The sequence below is a fragment of the Mesoplodon mirus genome (assembly GCF_964341445.2).
Source record: "Mesoplodon mirus genome assembly, chromosome: 20".
NCBI lineage: Eukaryota > Metazoa > Chordata > Mammalia > Artiodactyla > Ziphiidae > Mesoplodon > Mesoplodon mirus.
In genome coordinates this window covers 23,604,669-23,630,762 of record NC_138996.1, presented here as the reverse complement: position 1 = coordinate 23,630,762, position 26,094 = coordinate 23,604,669, and the positions used below count along the sequence as shown (strand labels likewise).

At 34.2% G+C, this 26,094-nt stretch overlaps 1 protein-coding gene across 3 annotated transcripts in view; it reads right to left on the bottom strand.

Moving 5' to 3' along the window:
* MICU3 (mitochondrial calcium uptake family member 3) overlaps positions 1-26,094 on the bottom strand; it is a 91,960-nt gene that overhangs the window by 26,286 nt on the left and 39,580 nt on the right. For 2 of the 3 annotated variants that reach the window (XM_082608654.1, XM_082608653.1), the window contains exons 3-8: positions 25,140-25,171; positions 20,523-20,601; positions 16,472-16,519; positions 13,162-13,244; positions 10,134-10,205; positions 6,922-6,960 (exon numbers count right to left, since the gene is read on the bottom strand). In XM_082608654.1, the coding sequence (XP_082464780.1) occupies positions 6,922-6,960; positions 10,134-10,205; positions 13,162-13,244; positions 16,472-16,519; positions 20,523-20,601; positions 25,140-25,171 (353 nt within the window). The remainder of the gene's footprint in view (positions 1-6,921; positions 6,961-10,133; positions 10,206-13,161; positions 13,245-16,471; positions 16,520-20,522; positions 20,602-25,139; positions 25,172-26,094) is intronic. The other variant, XM_082608655.1, reaches the window with a different exon arrangement.

Here is a 26,094-nt window from a genome sequence, read left to right as displayed (position 1 = left end):
CTAGGAAAAAAATCCCAAAATAGTAGCCCATAGAATCAGGCGGTAAACTGTCTTTGCTGTTAGTGATATTTAAAAACACAGAAAAATATAAACAAAAGAAAACTATATCTTTATAATCTGTCCCACTATGACAAGTGTGGACTGAGAAACCATAACCCGAAAATTGTAATTTAAAGTTACATGGGACTGCAGGTACCTGCAATGTATCACAGAAACAAACACACATACACAAGTCTTCCCAGGAAAAACACACCCTTAACCCAGCCCTTACAGAATCCACACAGATGCATTCTAACAAATACATGCTCATAATAGGAAATTACTAAATGCAAAAGAACGTAAGCCACCATAAGTAGGAACCAGCAGAAACAACAAACAATAGAACCAGAGCTGCAGCCTCCAGATATTGAAATTATTAGATATGGAATACAAAATAAGTTTAATAAGTTTAATATATGAAGTTGTATTTGACAGTACTTTTTAGGAAAAAGGGACTAGCAAAAATTATTAGGCTGATTAGAAAAAAGAACCAAATAAAACTTCTAGAAATGAAAAATGAACTTCTGAAATTTAATATATTATATATAGTTAGAGAGAAAATCAGTGAACTTGAAGATAATATGAATAAACTATACAGAATGCAGTGTGAAAAGATTAAAAATATGGCAAATTAAAGAGGAGTTAAGAGACATTACAACATGAATATCTATCAAAGCTCTAGAAAGTAATATTAGAGAAAATGGGAAAGAGGCAATATTCAGAGACATATTGGCAGTGGGTATTCAAGAAATAATGAAAGCAAACAATCCTCATATTTAAGAAGCCCAATAAATTTCATGATAGATAAAAGCAAAAAGAGAGATAGACTGTAATAAAACTGTAGAATACCAAAGGCAAACAGAATCTTAAAAGCACCCAGAAAGAAAACAGATTGCCTACAAAAGAATAATAATTAGACCCAGAGTTCACTTTTCATTTTCAGCAATAGAAGCCGGAAGACTGGGATAATACCACAATTTGCTGAGAATAAGTGTCAACCCATAATAATATATATAGTAAAATTCTTTCAAAATAACAGCATGTATACATATATCGAATCATTATATTATACACCTAAAACTAATATAATGTTATATGCCAATTCTATCTCAATTAAAACAAACAAATGAATCCACAGAAACAGAAGAGGCTGGTAGTTGCCAGAGGCAGGTGGGAATGGTGGTGGTAGGGAAAGGGGTGAAGGCGGTAAAAAGGTGCGAACTACCAGTTATAAGATAGGTAAGTCTTGGAGATGTAATGTAAAGCATGGTGACTACAGTTAATAATACTGTGCTGTATGCTAGGAGTTGCTAAGAAAATAGGTCTTAAAGTTTTCATCACAAGAAAAAAAAATTGTAACTATGTGAGGGGATGGGTATCAACTCAACTTATTGTGGTATTTTGTGGTAAGTACATATATCAAATTATGTTGTACACCATAAGCTGATACCATGTTATATGTCAATTATATCTCAATAAACTGGAAAAAAATAAAGGGAAAAAAAGAGATTTCCAGAGAGAGGGTTTTTAAAAAAATTTATTAGAAGATCATCACTTGAGGATATACTTTGTGAGTATAAGATTATGAGATTTAGGAAGGGGTGAGATTAAAGAGGGAAATACTGAGTAAAGAATAGCAAATATGTAAGTAATTCAAAACAAACATGAATGATACATATTTTAGAAGTCTAACTTGTGGGATTAAACAAAGACAAGGGCAAACATTGTTCAATTTTAAGTACCCATGCCAGGAGAGGAAAGAACGGTATTAAAGAACTTATAAACTCAATTTTTGAGAAAAAGAAAAAAGATATGGCCTAATCTAAGACTTTATTATTTTAAGTATTCTTATTAAAATTTCAAAAATAACTACACAAAGAAAAGAAATATAGTGAACGTCTTCTAAACTCAAAATAAACCCAGGTAATGCCAGGGTTACCTCTTTTATCAGTAACCCAGGTAAAAGAAAGAAAAGAGGAAAAAAAACAGTATATAGAATGGCTAAAATAAATCCAAATAAGTTAGTAATCACAGTAATGTAAATTGACTGAATTTTCCAATTAAAAAGCATATATTATCAATCCAGATAAAAAGGAACCGATAAAATACACAAAATATACTTTTAAAAAAGACACATCCAAACTATAAGGAAAATGAGAGGTTGTAAATGATAAACCAGGCTTCTAGTAATGACAGACTAGAAAAAACACTGCCAATCTTCTCATTGAGAATAACTGAAAAATACTGGACAAAATATAATATAGATGTATCTTAAAGCATATTAAAGACATTATTTGCCTTTTGTACTGTGTTGACTGGTACCAAAGCAATGGTGGGTAAAATTGCTGAAGCCTTAGTACAATGACAACACCAAAGACCAAAGTCATTACATTCTTCAGAAGTTGTCACATTCTTCAGTCATATACTCATATTTAAAAAAAAAGTTTCACTTAAGAACGTACTTGCTGAAGAATAAAACTCCTAATTGTTTTAATTTAATCTTTGAGCACACATCTTTTTAACATTCGGTGTGAAGGGAATCATGCATAAAGCACTTCTGTCTAATGAAGTACTGTGGTTGCCTTGAGAAAAAACATCTCTGCGGTGGTTTGTGCTGCAAGGTAGACTAGCCACTTTTTTCATGAACCATCATTTTTACTTGAAAGAACAACGGATACACAAACTATGGTTATTTAGACTTTGGTATGTGGCAGGCATCTTTTTGGAAGATGAACCAAGTGAGCCTGTTGCTTCAAGGGAAACAATTGATAGTATTTGTTGCCAAAACAATATACTGCAACAGATTGAAGACAGAAGCATCTGTGAGAAACCAGCGGTCTTCTACGAAGTCAGACATGAAAGAGATTTGCAAAGAATGTAAAATACCACTTTCCTCACAATATTTTTGACATTATTTTTCATAAAAAATGTTTATGGTAACGAGAGTTTTAAAAATTATTTTCAAATGTATTAATATTTGTAAGTTTCTCAGTTTTAGTTTTTATATGGCAAAAATAGATGAATATAACAACATAAACAAAAGCTCTTTTGGATTCTCAATGATCTTCAACAATGTAAAGGGGTCCTGAGACCAAAACATTTGAGCATCGCTGCTTATAGCAATAAAAGTGAATGAACTAGGACCAGATACAATAACGCAGATGAAGCTGCCAATCATGATGTTGAGTCAAAGAAGCAACACATAGAAAAACTCATTTAATATGATCCCATTTATATGAAGATCAAAAACGAGCAAAACTAAACTATATTGTTTAGGATACATAAGTAGGTCATAAAACCTCAAAGCAAAGCAAAGAAATAATTGACATAAAAAGTCTTGATTGTGGTTATCTTTTGAAGGAGAAGAAGGGATTATGACTGGAGACATATGAAGGGGCTTCTTGGGGTACGGCAAAGGCAATGTTTTATTTCTTGATCTATATTATATAGTAAACTTTTATTGTTTTTGTTTTGTTTTATATTTACGTTCTATCAGCAGTATATTTCTGAACTAAAATACATATTTAAAAAATCAGCAAGGGGCTTCCCTGGTGGCGCAGTGGTTGGGAGTCCACCTGCCAGTGCAGGGGACACAGGTTCGAGCCCTGGTCCGGGAGGATCCCACATGCTGCGGAGCAACTAAGCCTGTGTGCCACAACTACTGAGCCTGTGCTCTGGAGCCCATGAGCCACAGCTGCTGAACCCACGTGCCACAACTACTGAAGGCTGCGCACCAAGGGCCTGTGCTCTGCAACAGGAGAAGCCACCGCAATGGGAAGCCCATGTACTGCAATGAGGAGCGGTCCCCACTCGCTGCAACTAGAGAAAGCCCGGGCACAGCAACGAAGACCCAACGCAGACAAAAACAAAAACAAAACAAAACAAAACAAATCAGGGAAAGCTTCATTATCACTAGAGGTAAAAATAGACAATAAAAAATACAAAGTGGAAAATAACATGTTAATAAAAATAAACGTAGTATATTTATTTTGACAATAAAATAGATTTTTAACACAAACACATTTCTAGAGATCTAGGGATAGTATATAATCAAAGATTTAACTTGCTAAAATGATTTAAGTAATCTATATTCTTATACAGGCAATAAGAAGGCTCTGAAATATATAAAATAAACAAAACCAGAATTATAAGTAGAAATTAACAAGTCTATCATTGTAATGTGTAATTTAACACACTATTTGACAGAACAGCAGAAGAAAACATTAGTAATGATAGAGATTTAAAACACATAATTAATATGTTTGGTTATATATATATTACAACCCTGTACCCGAAATCGAAGAATACACATTCTTTTCAAACACAGATCATTTATGAACATTGACATTGTTTTAGTCCATAAAACAAGTTCAACCCATGTCAAAAAATTATATAAAAATTGCCACATTTTTTGATTATAAAGAAATTTGGTTAATAAAGATAATATTTAAAAAATTTGTAAAATATAAGGTATGTCAAAGTCAAATATACTTGACTTTTGCATTATTTATTCTTTTGAATGTTTTATATTTCTTTTCATTACTGTAGCAAGATAATCAAGAGCTGACTATATGAGAAATATGAAAAGAATCAGGGTTGTTTGGAAGAGAAAAGGCTGTAAGGTAACTATCTTCCAGGATACAAAAAAGTATGTTCAATCTTACACTGTAGCAAGGAATAATTTGACAGAATACAGGCAGAACCTATGGTAAGGATGATTAACTTTTGGAACAGGTTACTACAGAGGCCACAGAATCTCTGTCTCTATAGTAAAATCCAGAGGCCCTGCCTTTCCTGAAGGAACTTCTTCCTAAAGATAGAATCTTAGGTTATATTCAGCTCCACGAACTACACTCAGATTAGATCCTTTATCGCTCCAGTTGATCTACAATTCTGGAAACTAGCAGAAAATTGCCAGTTAATTCATAACGTTATACTAATATATTTGTGAAAACATACATCAACGATATTTCATATAAATGTTCAGGCTGTCTGAATTTTTTTTAATTTTAAATAAATCTTCCTTGTTTGCTTGCATTTTTTTGAAAATAATCATTCCTTTCTGAGCAAAAATTTTCCTATTATATGAAAAAAAGTCAGTTTATATAGCCAACTAAACTAAGGGAGTTGAAACATCATGTAATACATTTAAGACTGGGGATAAAAAAATGACATCGAGTTATATCACTTTAAAATATGTATTTTATATTCTTAGATGAAAAACAAAGATGCCTTCAGTAAAATAAAAATATATATATATATTATCACAACAAAACGTAAATTACCTTCCTATTACATAAGCAAGCATAATATAAATGAAATATGTAATTTAAATCTGGTTCTCAGTATTATTCTCTTAATGTCTAAGTGACTACAATTTGCATATGTAGCTTAAACTAGAACTATATTAGTACCTATTTCCTTTTAACAATATTACTCTGAAATGTATTTTTTTAAAAACCATTTGTCACCTGTATGAAATTTATGAGTTTAAAAGAAAAATATAAATTGCCACAGTTGGAAAAATGGTTCATGCAATGACATATTAGATTAGAAAAATAAATTAAAAAGTCACAATTATTATTAACATTTATTAAGTTTCACAAGGCATATGGCATTAGAATCTATGAGATTTTCATCTTACACAGTCTTATATATTTTTGAAATAATTAACAGAGGAAACTTTAAAAATTTTTAAGAAAATGGTAGACTTTATTTCATGGAAAACAGTAGTGAATTTTGCAGAAAAAATTTAAAGTATCTCGTAAGGGATCAAAACAATTAGTCAGTCATAAGGTTCCCATGGACTTGGCTTGTTTTCCAACCCATTCTAGGTCCATTTCTTATGACTTAGACAAGATATCTTAGGTTTACCTTATGCTGAATCAGCCTTCGGTGTATACTTAAATCTACAACAGATTAGTTTTTATAGTTTGGAGTTTTTATTAAATATACAATACAGGAGGCAACACACCTAGAGTTTACACTATAACTGGAACACTTTCAGCAGGACAATTCTGAGTCAGTCACCCTGAATTCAAGAGCTTCTCTCAGGTGGAATTTGTATAATTTGAGGGATCCTTCTAAGTGACTTAAGGATCCTTGGGGAAATCAAATGGACTGTGCATGTTTACATTCAAAAGGGGCTATGGCCTACTCTTAGTTGTGTAGTAGCTGGGCTAACCAACAAGCTCTGACTTTCCAGGAGAAAGGAAAGAAGGAAAGCGTAGTGTAAGAAGAGTACAGTTGGAAGATCACTTGCAGGAACTCCCAACTTTTTCAGGAAAAGATGAGTCTGAAGATCATAATTCTTTTTGAGATGTAACATGTGATAGAGTGATATATCAAACATATCAAGTGTCGTCTTATACCAGACTTTTGTATAGACCATAGGCAGAAGGCAGGCGTCAAAGGTTTTAGAAAAAAATTTGGGAGAAATACGGAAAACTAAGAAAAGTTTATCCATTAATATCTTCTGTATTAGAATTAAGAAAAGACTGTATATCAGATGGACAGATCCAGTTCTTAAAATACCTGTGTCCTGCAAGAGCATAGCCTGAGAATCTGCTCCATAAATTGTATTTAACTCTTCAAATACCACTGAAAAATATAAAATTTCAATTATTCTACCAGAGTTTTTGGTTGTTTCACTCACCTTTCCCTTATTTTAATCTAAAGCTAAAGATATATAATTGCTCTGTTTTAGTCTTCTCATAAATCTAGGAAGGAAATAAAAATTTTTGGCCTGGTTGCACATTATTACATTCGATAAATTCCTAAACATGCTCAATAATAGATCTGGCTTTATACAGAAAAATAGCATTGTCAAGTAAAACAGGTGAGGACTATTTACATAAAGAACATTTAAAGTATTGTACATACACTATTAGTAGGAGAATGGTATCCATAAAGTTGAAGACGCTGACATAGAGCACAAAGGGCCAAATGAAGTGTCACATTTCAGAATGAACCCAAGTACAGCAAAAGAAAAAAAGAAAAAGATGACAAAATAATCAATTAGGAAGGGCAAATCATTATGCTACATTCTATATAGAGCATAAACACAGTACAAGTGGGATAAATGTTAAAGATGAGTAGCAAAGTTTTTTAAATCTCATATAATTAAACATTAAATGAACTTGTGCTCATTTCAACCACTTTCATTTTAACTTTTTGATAGAACTACTGCTTTGAGTAAAACATGTTCCTCCAAAGTATGCAGTTTTATTGAGACATGCTTCAGTGATTCCATGTGGGATAAGGGGGAAATCTAGATGCAGCAGCATGGTGGTGGGAATGGTATGAGACCTACAGTGGCATCTTGTTCTCCTCCTGTTTAGTGCCATGACCTCAGGCAAGTTAACAAACCTCTCTAAGATGTTTTTCTCATCTGTAAAAAGGTATGATACTTACCTCAGAGAAGTATAATGAGGACTAAATGAGAGTAACGTTTATAATGGATGCAGTACAGAGCTTAGCACGTGATAAGTGTCCCAAGAAATTTTATGCTCATTTCCCTCTTTCTTTCTGAAGCATAGTTAATTTTGGTTTGTAAATATTTTACAATTTAGTCTTGCTCAAGTTTTGATTTGGGTATGTAATATTCAGTTTAAAGTAGTTGTATCATTCTACTTATTAAAAGAGAATTTCGTGTTTCACAATTAGATAATCTTTTTGAGTATTTATTATATTTCATACGCTGTTAAGTGGCTACATGTTTTAGCTCATTTAACCCCCATAACAATCACATGTGCTTATTACTCCTATTCTCGTACAAATGAAGAAACTGTGGCACAGAGAAATTTAAGGACCTGGTTCAAGGTCCCCCAGGTAATGAATGGCAGAGCTAACAGTCAAACCCTGAAAACCAGGCTCCTGAGCCTGTGCCACACTGTCTCCCTAATGTAATCTATGTATTTTCACTATAAGCTACATTTCAATTGCTTCAAAACTCAAAAATCTCATCAGTTCAGTTATGCATTATTTAAAATGTGACAACTATTAACAATAAGTTACCACTAATGATTGTTATTGTTAAACACAGTAACAAATATTTGGAGAGAGCTATATTGTCCTAGAGTGTCGTTTAGTTCAGAGGTTGTACTAAAGATTATTTCTGAATTGTTTTAAGAAATAGTTCTGAGAGAAAAATTCTGTAAATGAGATTTCAGGAGCCACTAATTGTAAGTTATGTAAGATAAACACCTCTGAGGTACCCATGTAGATCAGTGCCTTTAGCAAGCATTCCTTTACACATAAATAAGTTATATACTACTTATGTTATTTTTATCTGTTCTTTAAATGAAGTCACCTTCCCCATATATTTGCTACAGAATGCTTCATTGATCTACGTATATTCATGTAAACTAATACAATTTAGGGTATGCTGATATAAGTTAGATTTCATAATTCAGATAGACTTTCCCTAAGTAATCCAACTTAATGAAGTTTTACTATATCACTATTATTTGCATTAAATCATCAGCATTAAATTTACTTTACCTGGGCTGCAATGACGCTTTTGTGCTGACACTGTAGCTTTTCCCAATGTGGGTTGTCTGCTATTATTATTCCCTTTCCTCTCTCCCTTTGTTACTCGACTTAGGTATTTTAGTAAATGTTAATGATTAGAATAGGATTGTAACTTTACTGGAAGATCCATTAAGTCCTTTCTGGAATTAGTATAAATAAACAGTTAAATTTGTATCCATTGAAGTACTATCTACTTTATCACTGAGGTTTACCAAAAGATTCATTAACATAATTCAACCTCCTTAATGATATTTTATTAACAACTTGCCTATCCAGTCAATTGGGGGTAATCCATCAAAATTAAAATAACTGTTTACTCTTTTAGTATATTCTCTATAGACAGTGTCTTCTATTGATATAAGTGTCTTCCATAATTAAGTCTACTGGGGGTGATTCAACAAATACTGATAAATATATCATAGTCAAATATTCTAAGAAATAATATGTATTCATAATCCTGATCATCTGCTTTTATTAGTATAAATACATACTTCATAAATCTACTGGGACTGAATGTGACACCCATCTGCTACAGATAACCCATGTTTTAAAAAAACCTAATACATATCCTTATAACAATGAGAATAATAAAAAATGTTGCAGTTCTTTGAACTTAATTATTTGAATTCCAGATAGCCCAATTAAACTATTTCACAGGGCCATGAATTTGCAAATTAAGCAATTATCATTTACATGCCAACAAAATTCACCATGTTTCTGCTATCTAAGTGCCAGAGGAAGAAATACGCTACGGTGGGTAAAAAGGCAGGTTTTGGAGCTGGCCAGCCATGGGTTCAAATCTTGGTTTTGCCATTTAATAGCTATGGAATTTTGGACAAGATACTTAACCTTTCCAACTGTCAGTTTTCTCATCTATAATTACAGATAATAAGGGAACTGCTGGGTAGAGTAAATGAGAAAACGCATGCAAAGCACCTAGTATAGTGTCTGATACTAAGGTCTCAGTATCTGCGTGTTATTTTTGTTATGTGAACCTGGGTTGTTGTCAGGCTGAAATACTTGGGACAAGCAAAAAAGAAAACTAGTAGGAAAATGGAGGGAAATGTTGCTTAACTATACCTTCAGAATAAGATGAAAATATTACTCTTACCAGAAGAAGAATCTATAATATATATTTCTATGAATGCAAAAACACATATTATTTCCTTGTTTTTGCTTCAACATTCATATTGTTATAGCACCACTAAATTTACTCACAGGTATAATTAAATCTTTGCAATTCACCTTTAAATTTTTACATGCATAATGATCTGTATTAATCTATTATATGAGATACCCTTCAAATCTCATGGATAACAACAAACAGATGAAAATGATTTAATGAATGTGATTATGGATACAGATGTTTAATATCAATACTTGATATAAATATTGATATCAAAGCATATAAATACTGAAGCAATTTTTCTACATAAGAACTTTAGAAAGTTTTCAAGAAAGGGACAGGTCCAAAGTTACAGGCTTTAATTATTGTTTCTCAACATGAATAAAATAATTCTTGCCTAGAAAACCCCCCTGAAACTACTATAAATTATTCTTACCAGCATTGCACGCTTTTCTTCATCTCCTTTAGTTTCTCTCTTTTCATTTTTTTTCCTGAATATTTCTTGAAGCTGAAAAAAAGACAATCAAAAATCAAATATCCAACAAGAGTTTCTGGGTACCTACCTAACATCCTCTGCTAGGTATATTCTAAAAAGAAAGAAAATAGTTAGCTTCATATACCAAGATCATTAAAACTAGTATAAATATATTTTCTGATATCAATGTTTTTCCTGAGAAAATGGCAACCCAGTACCAAGGGATCTATTAAATAGTTTTACTTTATCTCTAAGACAAAGATGTGGAGCCTGTGGCATATACATAAAAAGAGATGAAGCCTACTGAGGGATAAAGGACATTGAACCAGAACTCAGGGGTCTGGGCTTGAGGCCATCTTCTGTCATACACTAATTTTATAATGGGGGACAGGTCATTCAACTCTCGCTGGGCTCCAATTTGCTCATATATGAAATGCAGATGGGCTAGACGACCTCTAAGGTCTCTTTCAGGTAACTGAGCATTGTGGTAGGAACATGGGCTCTCCATGTATAAGCCCTTGAGCAAGTTAGTCTAATTATTTAAGGCTTGTTTTCCATATCAGGAACATGAAGATAATCTCTTACAGAATCTCCTAGGGCAGCATTTTTTCCCAGCTTTACTGAGGTATAATCGATAGGTCTTATAAAACTAATGTTGTACAGAGTAAATATTATAAGTAATTACTTAGCACATTGCCTGTCACACAGTAACTTCTCAATAAATGTTAGCTACCATTATACAAGGCATTATTTCCTCTTTAAAATCCTATTTTACAAATGGAAGCCTAATCCTATCTCTATGTCAGTTTTCTGACAAGGTCATTCATTGCTCTTGTCTGTGTAATTTGAACAGCTGTCTCAACTCTTTACTTCATTTTGTATGGCTATGGTTAAAGTCAAAATGTGTTACCTCCCAAGATATGAAATAACAATTAAAATATACAGTACAAAATGTAAATGATTTTATTAACACATAAATTTATTTCCACACTTTTTCTTAGTGAAAAGAGTTTTTTATTTTTTGCAAGGTATTAATAATCACTTCATAAACAGGCAGGAGGACTGCAGATTTTAGACCTCTACATAGAACTCTGCCCAACTCCACCTCTACTTCCAAACTCTTTGCTGTTTACAAACAAACAACAAACAAAAAACTATTAGCACACAGCCACTGCAGAGTAGACCACCACTTTAAAGCAAGGGCGACTTTTGTCAGAGTGTACAGTGGAAATAAATAGAAACTCTGCATGAATGTTTTTACCTCCCATCTCCACAAACAGACAAGATTCCGAAAGACAGGCAACTTCCAATGAACCGAGTTCCAAAAGTTAATCTTTAAGACAGTGGGGTGGAACCTGGCACTGCTGTCATAGAAAGTTTGTTGAAAATTATTTAGATTACTAGGCCCATTGTGAAAGTCCTAAAATACAGTTGTACACGATCATGACAGAACTATCGTAAACTAAGCCTGTCCGTTTTAGGGTGTTACGTGCATCTCCCGATCTACTGCAATGAAACTGAAACCTCTCGCCTCCCCAGTATCCTGAAAAGCCCTGCAGTGAGGGACCCTTTGTGGTTCCAGCTCCAGTGACTTGCTCAGGCACTGTACTCAGGCAAGGGCCACATGGGTATTAGATTAAGCCTTTTGATAGATCGCAATAATTAGTTAGCTTGCTTCCTTTTTAATGGCTAATTAGCTTTTGATGAGGATTTCTCTCTCTTCTCTTTCCTACCATGGAAAAGAATGACTGCATAGTTTCTCTTCTATGTGCCAGCCTCTGAAGAAAATACTAAGCTATTTAAGAGGTTTTCCAAGGGATTTTTATTGGCTCGTTACAGAGGAAAAATAGAAAATTAAATGGCTATTTATGTTATTTTTCCCTTCTCTTTTCACCAGGAGAGTAGAGGTAAATATTGAGTTAAACACAAATGCTAAGGGTAGAGGTTGTTACTGGAAGGAGTAAACTAATGTTAATCTCTGTTTTGGAGAAAAACAGAACAGGCATTTGGTCACAGAAGCAGATAAAGGGCACAGGGGTAAAGAGCAATGGAAAAATTCTGGAAGGAGGGGGTGGTAAGATGAGAGAGCAGCTGATGATGCTGCCAGACCAGCACCAACACGGGACCAGTCGGCTGAGAAAGGCTGAAGGACAAATACCAAGAACACTCTTACCCTCCACTGGAGATCAGCCCCTGGTCAAAGACAGGAGAAGGGAGTAGGAAATTGGGCTAAGACTGGAATACAAGGCAGCAATGAGTGGAAGAGAAAAGGAAAAAGAAAAATCATAAATCCTTTAATGAGAAGGAAGGGAAGTTCCTGTGGCAAAGAGCTGTCTGTGATTGGGTGGCTGATATGATAGAGACTGAGCATGCATAACACCTCAGGATTGCTTGTCACCCACCCAGTGGAAAACATTTGACACATTTCAAACTTCCAGAAGATGTGTAAACAACTATAAGCATCTTTATACACTGAATATAATTTATCTTTTTATAGTGTAAAAATCATTCAAAATAGGGACTTCCCTGGTGGTCCAGTGGTAAAGAATCCTCCTTGCAAGGCAGGCGATGTGGGTTCGATCCCTGGTGGAGGAACTAAGATCCCACATGCCGCAGGGCAACTAAGCCCACGCACCACAACTACTGAGCTCGGAGGCCTCAACTAGAGAGCCCGCGTGCCACAAACTACAGAGCCCACACGCTCTGGAGCCCGTGACACAATTAGCGAAGAGAAAACCCACACGCTACAACTAGAGAGAAGCCCGTGCGCCACAACGAAATATGCTGCGTGAAGTAACAAAGACCCAATACAGCCAAAAAAAAAAAATCATTCAAAATAAAGTACATGAGTATATACTTTATTAAATTAAAGTGAAAGCATAAAATTTTCACTCTTTTTTCTACAACAGTATTCTAAATAATGCAAAACATAAAAATATAAGTAAGCAATATTTAATTATTGATAAAATGTAGCTTGTAATATACATACCACCAAAAACTCCTTTTTATCCACCATCTCATTGCCATCAGTGTCAAACATGTTGAAAGCTATTCTAAAACCTGCATGTGGCTCTGCCAGAAAAGAACAGGAAAAGTATTTGTGAAATGAAAAAATGTTTTTAAAGTAAAAAAATCCACATTAGTTGTAAACAATTATTCACATTCTATACAGAAACACTTTCTTTAACCAAGAAATTAAAAGCAACATGTTATTATTTAGTTAAATATAATAAAAGCTACATGTAAGTATATGTATTTCTGCTTCATAAATTAGCACACTTAGTAACACAATTGATAATACACTTTAAGTCTACTTGTGTGATACCTGTTGCATAGCACTGACAGTAAAATTTGGCTACCTTCCTTCCAAAGATAAATATCTCTTTCTTACCCAAAGTCTGTCAGTATATCAGCTCATCACATTTGAAGTATTTTTAATATGTCAGCTACTTAGAGCAGAAGGAAAAATAAGAATATGACACAATGGATCAGTTTAAAATCTTGGGAAAATTATAATGGAAATAACCTGTGAAAAAATGTCAAGCATGAGAGATTACATATTTGGGTTTGAACTTCTAGAGGCTTCAAATACAGAAATATAAAATAAAGAGAGCTTGAATAATTAATTCTCCCCAAAATACAAGGAACAACTCCTCTTCTGAGAAAATCAGACTTTCACACATTACGAACTGCCTTAATTGTGTGAACCCTATAATGAGATTCAATCCTTCTTCTCTTTTCACTTCTAAAGCATAAAGAAGAAAACTTGGACAGAAGAAAACTTGAACGTATCCTTCAAAGAGGAGCTCAGTGTACATGCCTTTTTCAAAACATTTGACCTCTTTTAAGATGAATGGCAAAAAGTTTAAAAAGGACCTCTCACAGATACACTTGCCACCACCTGTTGTGAAACCGTGAACCCGGCAAAAGCAAAGCACACAGTCCTACTTTCTTAACCGGTAATAGCTGTCTCTGAAAATAATGGAAATGAAAGCCAGTCTTTTATGGAAGTTCACTTTTTTGCATGTATTTTAGGAATCTAGACTTATTTTCATTATCATTCCTTTGAGAAAGAAATAAAAAGTTACACCACCTCTGATAACCAAGATTTAAGCTTTAAAAATATCTGAAGACACATAGAAAGAAGTCCTCACCAGCATTACTTGGAAGGGAATATTAAGTTAAAGTAATAAAAAGTAAAGGGGAGAAAACTATGGACAGGTAACACAGATTATCTAGCCCACTTCCTGCCAGCCCTCTTTTCACATTTTTCTTGGTTCTAATCTAAACGACACCCATAACTTTTCAATTCAAACTCTTAGTAGTTTCTAAGATGGGTCCTGAACTCCAAATGAAGATTCACAGCGTCCAAAGATCCTACCCTTTCTGTAGTAAGCAAAAACCACTATCTGTATTTTTTTCCAACATGCTTAAACCAACCCTGTTCCAGCTCAACAAGTGGCTTTCCTCACCAGTTTTGTTTTACTCGGACCCATCACTCTGCTGGTCCAGGTACTTATAACTTCTAATTTTGCATCTAAAGTTGTTCTGCTAACAAGATAACTTTAAAACAAGTCTCTGAGACACTCCTTGGCACCCACTCCTCTAATTTCCACAGTGGCATTCATCACTGACTGGACTGGAATCATCAGAATGGCTTTCCACTCTGGGACAACCTCAGGCTGTCCTATAACTAACTGCACAATACTTGCTTTTCTTCAGCACCAACATTTTAAATGACTTTGAGCCAGGAGGAAAAAAGCAAGAAAAAAATACACAATTTTTGAAATACATATGTGTGCGAGCACACACACACACACACACACACACACACCAAATTTCCTGCAACAGAACTCCAACATAACAGCATCCATTACTAAATTCAGAAATAACACAGTGGCTGTGAGTTTTCTAATTACAGAAGTATAGGAATTTTAAGATTGGTTTCTAATGACACAATTTTATTGATGTTCTTGTTTCCACACATCTCCATAAATCCCCACAATTGGAAATTCCACTAGCCACATTCTTTTATTCACTCCTTTTTTCATTCATTTGCCAATTACTTTCTGAGAGGCTACCATGTGAAAAGATAAAATCTTTGCCATCTTGGACCTTGCATTCAACTGTGGGGAGAGACAAAAACATGTAAACCAGTAAACAAACACTTTCAAATAGTTTAAGTACTATGAAGAAAATAAAACAATGTAAAGGGGTAAAAGGGGAGAGATGGAAGAGGGAGCTATTTTAGGGAGGATGGTCAAGTAAGGCTTCTCTAAGTCTTCATATTTCAAAGGAAACCTGAATGATTTTTACTATCCTGAGGATCTTTAGTAAAAGCACTGATGGTAGAGGGAGCAGAAAGTACGAATTCCTGAGGTGAGAATTCAGGGAATAAAAAGGTCAGGTGGCTGGAGCACTGTGAACTATAGCATATAAGTTCCTCCATTAAATGCAACGAAATTTAACTGAACACCTTAGTAAACCCTTCATATACTTCATAAGAATTGCTGTGTATGAGAGGAAGATAATAATAAAGCTGTTGTAAGATGTATGATGGGTCTTCTTATAGACTTACTAGTTAAAGGACCCATTCTTTCACACTAGTCTTGCAGAAAATGTGATTTGAATGAATGAGTGTAGCAGGAAATTTACAAATCACTACACATCCTGACCTTTAGGCTCCCATGTAGATCCAACCACAGGGATTGATATAGGATATTAAATGTATAATTTATGAGCATTTTATTACTACACCGTAAGCCATAATAATATTTATGGTTTTGACACTTGATAGTGCTATACTTAGCATTTTCCACTGGCATTTAGACATGAATTTTGCAAAACAGCATGGATAGACCTAAACTGATTTTCAATAGTAAGAGAATATAAGAAGGATTTATTGGGACTTCCCTGGTGGTGCAGTGGTTAAGAATCTGCCTGCCAATGCAGGGGTCACAGGTTCGAGCCCTGGTCCGCGATGATCCCACATGCCACGGAGCAACTAAGACTGTGCACCACAACTACTGAGCCTGCGCTCTAGAGCTCGTGAGCCACAACTACTGAAGCCCATGTGCCTAGAGCCCGTGCTCCACAACGAGAGAAGCCACCGCAATAAGCCCGCACACCGCAACAAAGAGTAGCCCCTGCTCGCCACAACTAGAGAAAGCCCACGTGCAGCAACGAAGACCCAATGCAGCAAAAAATAAATTAATTAATTTTAAAAAAAGATTTATTTCCCAAGATTATGCTTGAGAAAGAAAACTGTACCCAGAAACAGATTTAATGAGTATACTTACTTGTTAAAATACATAAAAGAAAAAGATATTCTGTGTAAGAAATCACACCTGGAAGAAAAATAGTATTAGTTATGCTATATATAAAATATTACTTTCTCTTCATATTTATCAAGTAAAATATTATTCTTATAATAGCAGTAATATTTATAAAGAACTTAGAGTTTTAAAGAAGATGCTAAATATTGTTTTAAACGAGACTAAACTATTACTACAAAATCAGGGTGAAAGAAACAATAAATAAATTTTACATTGTTTCATATGCCTCTGTAGAAACCCATACAAAAATCACATTAATGCTTCCAGATATACTGGCATAAAAGCAAAATTATCAATAATGTTTACATATAGCTATAAATTTTAAATGTGTCGCTAGCTTTCAAGGTATGAATCTAACATAAAATAAAAACGTTGGAAATGGTTAACACTGTAAAGTGCTTAATAATTTCTTAGTAACCCTTGAATAAAACATTTATTCTTGCTTAGAGATTTGACTTCTTATTGCATTCAAAAAACACAACTCTATAGTTATTACTTTCTGCTTTCAAGTTATCACTCATTATTCTTGATAAGCTTCACGCTTCTATTAAATGTAATCTAAGAAGTTTCCATGTTTACAGAAAGCTTACACTTTCTGTATATTGCATCCTGAGTTCTCTGTAATCTCATAAACTTTAAAAGGAGTTTGTTTGGACTACATAAAAACATACATTCTGTTACTCGAATTCTTGCTTTTGGATTATAACACCCAAAACTAGAATTAATGGCTTAATTGTTTTTCCAAGTGTATCCTGAGAAAATGAAAATCAGAAATAAGACAATAACACTTATCCAGATACCAGACAATCCTCACACTTGGTAAAAGGGTATAAAAATCCTTAAGATAATCAGATCGTGAACTTTAAAACTCCACTTTACCTGATGTTCTTTGAGGCTACCCCCTTTGTTACAGAACAAAGGAAGAGGAGTCACTGTCAGGCAGTTTGTCAGAAGATGTGAAGGGACCGAGCTAGGAGGCCCTGAAAGCATTCCCGTCTTTTGTTTATACTAGAATATTGTGACCTATAGACATAGTTCTGGTTGATTGCCATGAATGTTATGGGAGAAAGATTCTGGAATGGTCAACGTATATAAAGATACAATACCTAGATTCCATAGGGATCCCTCAAAAAAAAAAAAAAAAAGATCTGGAAATGGGCTCTGTATCTCCATAACCCCGTCTCACTGACTGTTGTTCTGACTTGGTGGAATGCACAAGAGGTGCTGGTTAGTATAAAGAAGTTTAATATCTGCTCTACATCTTTTACCTGATAATCAACTCAAGATTCCCCTCACTGAAGGATTACAAAACAGTGAGAGTCCTGATGATGATTATCACGGTAGGCACTTGTCTGAAGTACTAAGTGGTTTTTGAGGTGGTATAATCCACAGGGAAGAAAAACAAAGTGAGAAACTCATGATATAATTTAATAAAAATGGTCATGGACATATACACACGACCAAATGTAAAATAGATAGCTAGTGGGAAGCAGCCGCATAGCACAGGGAGATCAGCTCGGTGCTGTGACCACCTAGAGGGGTGGGGTAGGGAGGCTGGGAGGGAGGAAGACACAAGAGGGAGGGGATATGGGGATATATGTATATGTATAGCTGATTCACTTTGTTATACAGCAGAAACTAACACACCATTGTAAAGCAATTATACTCCAGTAAAGATGTAAAAAAAAAAAAAAAAGGTCAGGGAGAAGGGAAAATATTACTAAACATGAACTGTAGATTCATAATGTTTTTAATTACAAAAATGGAAAACCATTAGATTAACCTTTCAATTTATTTTAAGGCCACCCAGGGTCAAAAATAAAATAATAATAAATGCTAAGCATATAGTAATGTTTCGATCCTTAGAAAAAGAGGCTAAGAAAGATGACAACTAGGTTTCTCTTGAAAATTCAATTTTAAAAAATTCTAAGGGAAGTTCCTTAAAAGCATTACACTGTTTAGTTCCTATATCATGATACATTACAGTTAGCTATTATAACTAAGTCTATGTAATTCATGTTTTCATAAATGCTGTATACCAATTAAATTTTTGTAAAACTGCCTAACATTTTCTTGCTGGGTTATATTTTAAGCAGACAAAATTCATTTGTAAATTAGTTTTCAATAGTTCTAAAAACTTCGCTTTACAGTTCCTCTTCCACCTAATCTCTTTATAAAAAAGCAAGATTCTCTGTAACTCTCTACTTTACCTAACCCTATGGTTCTAAAACTTCTTGGGTACACGGATTACCTTGATAATCCCATCACTATGACATAGATCTGCACTGTTCTACAGTGTAGCCATTGGCCACATGGGGCTATTTAAATTTAAAATAATTAAAAGTAGATGAAATTAAAAATTCAGTTCCTCAGATACAGTGGCCCCATTTCAGGTAATTAATAGCCACATTTGGCTTGTGGATACCATATGGACATCCCCATCACTGCAGATAGTTCTACTGGGTAGCACTGAATAGATCATCTCCCCCCGAAAAAAATATGCAAATATGCATACAATTTATGTAGGATTAGGACCTGCCTAAACCTATGGCTTCCAAATTTAACCCTCCTCCTAACTAAAAAGAATTTCCTTCTTCCATGCATTTATCTTTCTTGGATTATATTTGATCCAACTGCATTTTCCCATGAGAGGTATTAAAGAAATATTTTTTACATTCACCAACTTCCCTCATTATTCCGAGCTTTGAATTTTCGAATTTTCCTGATCCTATCATTCCACCCTAAGATTTGAATGGCAATCTTTAAGACAACTTCCAGAAAAACATTTCTAAGAACTTTAAAGACACCATGGCCCAGATTTCACAAAGATTTAAAAACCCTAGTTATGAAAAGCCTACAGTTAAAGACAAGGTGTCTCCCCCTTCCAGAGTGCATGAGAACCAGGTGGAAGCAATCTGAATTTCTAATTCTACTTAGGCAAAAATATATGGATTATAGCTAATCTTTTAAAGTATTTATCTTCACATGAAAGTAAATATATTATTTTCAAACCAATATTGGTTGAAATTGATGAAAAAAGGTAAGTTTAGATATTGCTTTATATTGTTATTTTGTATACTCGTATTTGAATATGAAAAAATATATTTCTAAGAAACATTCCTTTTTAAGATTAAAGAGAGTTTATTAATTAGTTTCTGCTATAAACATTTATAAAAAGTACAATGTAAAAGAAAATTGCAATAAAAGCTATATAATTTGATTGCAAGGATATGTATGAATTAACGAGTTAACGTATATATAGATATGGGTAATATGGTAAGTTGAAATAGGTGGATTTTGCAGTGAGTGTCGTTTTTATTTTTTTATTTATTTTTTTTTTTTTGCGGTATGCGGGCCTCTCACTGTTGTGGCCTCTCCCGTTGCGGAGCACAGGCTCCGGATGCGCAGGCCCAGCGGCCATGGCTCACGGGCCCAGCCGCTCCGCGGCATATGGGATCCTCCCAGACCGGGGCACGAACCCGTATCCCCTGCATCGGCAGGCGGACTCTCAACCACTGCGCCACCAGGGAGGCCCAGTGAGTGTCGTTTTTAAAAGAAACATGTTCAAATCGTGCAACCAAAAGATATATCCAATACGCTTTTCATATTGATTAAATTTAAGAAAATCTGCAATTCCCTGGAAGTAAAAGGAAAGAAGAAAAATAGACATTTGGAAATCAGTATTTTTGAAAAATGCTTTCTGTGGGTAAATATAACATATACTTCTCAATATGGTTAAAAAGGTTTTTTTTTTTAACTATAAAAGTTCACTTTGTTGTGAAAAGTATGGAAGATATGAATAGTGTATACAAAAAGTAACAAAAAAACCACCCTTAACCCCACTGCCAAGAAACAACCATTATTAATATTTTGGTGTTTTTCTTTTCCGTTTTTTTTCCATGTATATAGACACATATGTAATTATAAAGTTATTTAAGCATGAGGAAAATATGTATAAAGAGTATAAACAATATAGTATCAATAGTAAAGTACATAAATACTATAGTTAACTTACCTCTTTCTTTAAGATTTCGAAATAGCTTTGATGATCCTTTCCAAACTGGTGGTGTTTCTGATAGCATTTGATTTAATTCCTATGACATAAGGTATCATAATGCTGATTAACTGGTAAACCACTTACTTATAAAACAGACCAAAATATTTAAATGCCTACGCAAAAAAATTCTCTGCTTAGAAGACGTGAGACACGACTGTATTTATACTATTTTATCTGTGGTTCATTCAACCATAAAACCCAATATTTGCCCACAGTCCAAATGTAAAAATAAGTGATAAAGATGCTACATTAAATTCAATTAGAGCTACCAAAAATTTGCAATAAACTTAATAACTGGAGAAATACATATATATATGATAATCAATTTTAAGATAAAACAGTGAATTTAAGTTCTGGAGCCAGTTAGAAAAGGATGGTTCCGTGGAAGCCACAGGAAAAGGTGGACTTCCTAATACAGGTCACATATGATCACTGGGCTTCACATACTGTTTTCTGTAGCCCTCTTGGATTTAGGGGATTTTGTGGTAGATGAAGTAACTGGGCAACAGATTATGCTGGGAAAGAATGAAGAGTATTTTAATAGTGACTCAAAGAACGATGACATCAGATGAAGTGGGGTGACAGGGTGTTGAGTTATTGTGTCCACTGCTGCAATTTTTTTTTCTAATTTTAACTTAAATATTCAGTAAAGAATACACACTTCAATTGCTGGTTAGCCAGCTTTTTTTTTTTTTTTTAATCAAGCTGAGGGGGGACTATTTTGGAAAATTTAAACATTTGATTCATTGCTCAGATACTAGAACAATTTTGTATTTATTACACACACTGTGTTAAAAATAAGTGAAAATTATAATTAGGTTAACTGTGAAAAAATTATTAAAGGATTTGGTGAGATAACTTGAAATAATTTGAAATTAAAAAATTAGTCTGCTAAGTAACATACTGAAAAAACAATGGAAATGACTTCTTTTCCAGATCTGACTCTTGCTGCTCAAAATCTGGTTCCCCAATGGCCCAGGTATCATCACCGGGGAGCTTGTGAGAAATGCAGAATCTCAGACCCCATCCCCGGCCTCCTGAACCAGAATCAGTTTTTAACAGGATCTCCAGGTGATTTTTATGCACATTCAAGTTTGAGAAGCACTTTAGACAAATCCTTCCTGATGCAGTTGTACCTAAAAAAGTTCTGTGACATTTATAAACCATCTTTTTCATTACAGAGCTGGGTTAGCAGGCAAATAAGGAATCTCTGGGATGCCAAAGGCAGGAGAGGTATTTTTAGGGGATTTATAGACACCCTGAAGCCTATCTGTGAATCCTTGCTCTCATTTCCTTCATAGTGTTATTTCTGCACTGCAGGTAATAGATGCCACCTGGTGCTCAGTAGTGTCTGACTAGGGTAGCAATTCACATATGACTAATAATGAGAAGCTAGGATATTTAATGTTTAAACAACAGTAAACTCATAAACATTTTTGTTAGAGCAGGAGATTAAAAAATATTAATATTTTGAGTACATTTTATATACTTTCATTTATACTGTCTCTAGTTTAACTGTTCCCATGTATTCAACTCATTTCTTCTACTTAAACTCAGCTAAAATTTAAGACCAAAAAAATCATAGCTACCTTTTACTGAGTGTCCCCTACATGCTTGGCAATGGGCTAATACATATCTCATTTAATTCTAAAAAAATAATCCTCATTATGCATATTTTGCTGTGTCTTAAAGAAGGTAAGTAACTCACCCGGGATTACACAACTAGTAAATGACTGTCCAGATCCTTACTGACTCTAAGCAGTTTATTTTTGTAATAATTTAGTTCCTTGTCTGGTCTAGATCATCCAGTTGACACACTAATCTTGTTTTGTGTCAACTTCAGGGACTTTTTTTCCTTAATTTAATTTTTATTTTATATTGACATATAGTTGATTTACAATATTATGTTAGTTGCAGGTGTACAGCAAAGTGAGTCAGTTATACATATACATATATCCATTCTTTTTCAGATTCTTTTCCCATATAGGTTATAACAGAGTATTGAGTAGAGTTCACTGCAGTGGAGGCTAGGGACTTTTAAGTTTTATTAAAAACTGTATTTCCACTCAGGCGGGAATCTCACTCCACTCTCCCAGTGCCTACCTTAGTCTCTTATAGGTAGTAGTGTTGTATGATAAAGAATTTGATTGGCCTTTGTCCCTGGTTCCTGGGAGGAAGACTATATCCTTGCATCACACCAAAGTTTATGCTGAGGAGATGACTCAGGATGGGGGGCTGACCTTCCAAAACAACCCCGTGATTCAAGGGCTGGGGCTTTGAGCTAGCTCGACCTCTGGGGAGGGGAGAGGAAAGGGACTGGAGATTGAATTCAACCATGTGGCCAATGATTCGATCAATCACACCTATGCAATGAAACCCCCAATAAAAACTCTGGACACCAAACTCAGTGGAGTTTTCAGGTTGGTGAACACATGGGTGTGCCAGGAGGGTGACATACCCTGCTCCCTCAGGGAGAGGGCACAGAAGCTGTGTTTGGAACCCTCCTATACCTTACTGTATGTGTCTCTCCATTTGGCTGGCCTTGATTTGTTCCCTTATAATGATAAACTATAATTCTACGTGTAGAACGTTCCTGAGTTCTATGAGTCAGTCTAACAAATTATCAAACTTGAGGGGAGTTGTGGGAACTCTCTGAATTTGTAGCCAGTTGGTCAGCAGTGTGGGTGGTCCGGGACCCCTTGAGTTTCAGCTGGCATCTGAAATGAGGGCCATCTTTTTGGGAAATGGGTCCTTAAATCTGTGGTCTGATGCTAACTCTGGGTGATGAGTGTCAGAACTGTACTGCAGTATTGCAAGTAGGGACTGAATAAATATTTGCTGGATTGAATTCATTTACCTAGAATTATAGATGCCTTTTAAAGGCTTTATACAATTTTTCTGAGGACAATTTTTATAATTATATACGTAATATATACGTTATAGGAAAATTAGTAAGTGCAGAAAATAAAACCGGATTGTAATCCAGGGACGAACCACAATTAAAAATTTTATTTAATCTCCTTTTAATCTAATTCTCTATCTAGGCATATTTATACAGTATTTTTGTCATTCTTGTTGCAAATATTAAATCATTTTCTGCATACTGTTTTGTAAATTACTCTTTGCATTAATGTCATGAGCATATTTTCCTGCCAAATATTCTTCATTTTCATTTTAGTGGCTACACAGCAGTTGTCTATATCAGCAGTTCTGAAATGTAACTCTTTATACTCTTAAAAATTGTTTACCCGAAAGAGATATTGCTTATGTAGGTTATATCTATCAATATGTAATGCATGTGGAAATCGAAATGATACATTTTTAGAACACAAAAACACACAAGCACATATTCTATTAGTTCTCGGAGTGATGATGTCATCACTCATCATGCAGCCTCTGGAAAACTCCATTGTATATTTGTGAGAGAATGAGAGTAACAGAACAAGTATCTTCTCGGTATTATTATAAAAATAGTCTTGACTTCATGGACCCTCAAAAAGGTCTTTGCACGTTAAGAAAGACCAGTTTATATTATTTTGCAATTTGCTGTTTTACTCAAACTCATGTTTTTTAGGTCTATTCATGTTGATACACATATCTCTTGTGTACTTATTCATCTTAGCTCTATATTACTGTATTGTCCTTCATATGCCTATTTCATTCCTTTATTAATTCCTCTACTGATTGACATTTATATTGTTTCTAATTTTTTTAGGACTCCTGGTATAAGCATACGAGTGTTTCTCTTGTAAATATATCTAGAAGTAGAATTTTTGATATGCATTAGATAGTGCCAAATTTCTCTCAAAAGAGACTATACCAATTTACATTCTCACCTGATTCCTCCTCCTTCTTGTCCTTGCTAATTACTGGTATTGTTAGATTTCTAGAACCTGACAATCTGATGGGTGTGAACTAGCATCAGATCATTGGTTTAATTTGCATATCCCTGATTACTAGTGAGGTTGAGCTCCTTTACATATATTTATTGGCCCTTCTGGCTATGTCCACCCATTATTTTCTTATTATCTTTTTTATATTGATTTACAGGAGTTCTATATGACTACAAGACACTTAGCCTTTTCTGTTAATAATGGGTTGGCCAAAAAGTTCGTTCTGGTTTTTCATATCTTAAGAAAACCTGAACGAACTTTTTAGCCAACCCAATATGTTGCAAGCATGTTCTCCCATCTGTCATACATCTTTTAACATTGTTGACACTGTCTTTTGGTGCGCCACAATTTTTAATATTTAATTTAGAAAAATTTGCCAATAATCTCCTTTGAGTTCAGCTTTATATAGCTTATATATATGTACATATCACATTTATATATGTATACATCACATAAATATATATATATATAAAATAGTGTGCGGGACTTCCCTGGTGGTCCAGTGGCTAAGGCTCCATGCTCCCAATGCAGGGGCCCCGGGTTTGATCCCTGGTCAGGGAACTTGATCCCACATGCCACAACTAAGACCCGGTGCAGCCAAATAAATAAATAAATATTTTAAAAATAAATAAATAAAATAAAATAGTGTGCATGCATACATATACCAAGAGCTTTAACCTACCTGCTTGGAAAGTGACTTCCATGTTTTAGCAACTATAATAAACATAAAAAATTAGATAATACTTCATGTAATGTATATCAAAATTCAGTAACCATCTACAATCATAACTCATAACACTGACTTTTATATCTAAAAGGCAAAGTTTTTTTAATCTCAAGATTTAGACCTATGTATGTCATGCATTATGTATTTGTTTCATGTACTATAAACTACTTAAATAATATCAGTGGAATAGAAAACACATTTTCCATAATCATTATCTTACTTTGGGGATTTCTGGATTTATAAAGTAAGTTAACTTACTCCATGTTAAACATCCTATGGGCTTAAAACACAAACAATGATATTCATTAAACACTGATGTTAGAATATAAAATATTAACAGAGAAATTATAATTTTAAGGTGTCACCCATGATCTCTGCTGTATTAGTATCTCTGATTTACTTCAAAGGTCAGGTCTCTCTAGAGTGAAGGGTAAGGATGGGGCAAAGAGAAAAAAAGATCAAGGAGAGAACAGGTAATGTGATAGAGAGACTCTTGGCCTGTTTTCCATTCTTCTCCCCTAAGAATATCATAGTTGAATAAAATACCTGAGATCACTTTCTTTTTCTGATTTCTCCTCACATCCCTGAAGATCTCAAACACTATAAATCTCATAATATTAAAATAAATACATAGTCAACATTGCTGTTTCCTTGCTCAGATTTGAGCACTGTGAATATTTAATGCTTGTCCAAGAATTATCTCCAGGTTTGTATGTGATTAAGTCCTATAATACAGCTGCATTAGGAACTAGTAAATATCAACTATTTCAGCTACATTACAATAATGACAACCAATAATTTTTCTACATGGCAATGTGGCCATTTCTATATAGTTAACCATAGCTAACGTAAACAATGTATCAAACTCAAGATTATAAGATAGGCATGTTTTACTTAACTTTCTCTTCTT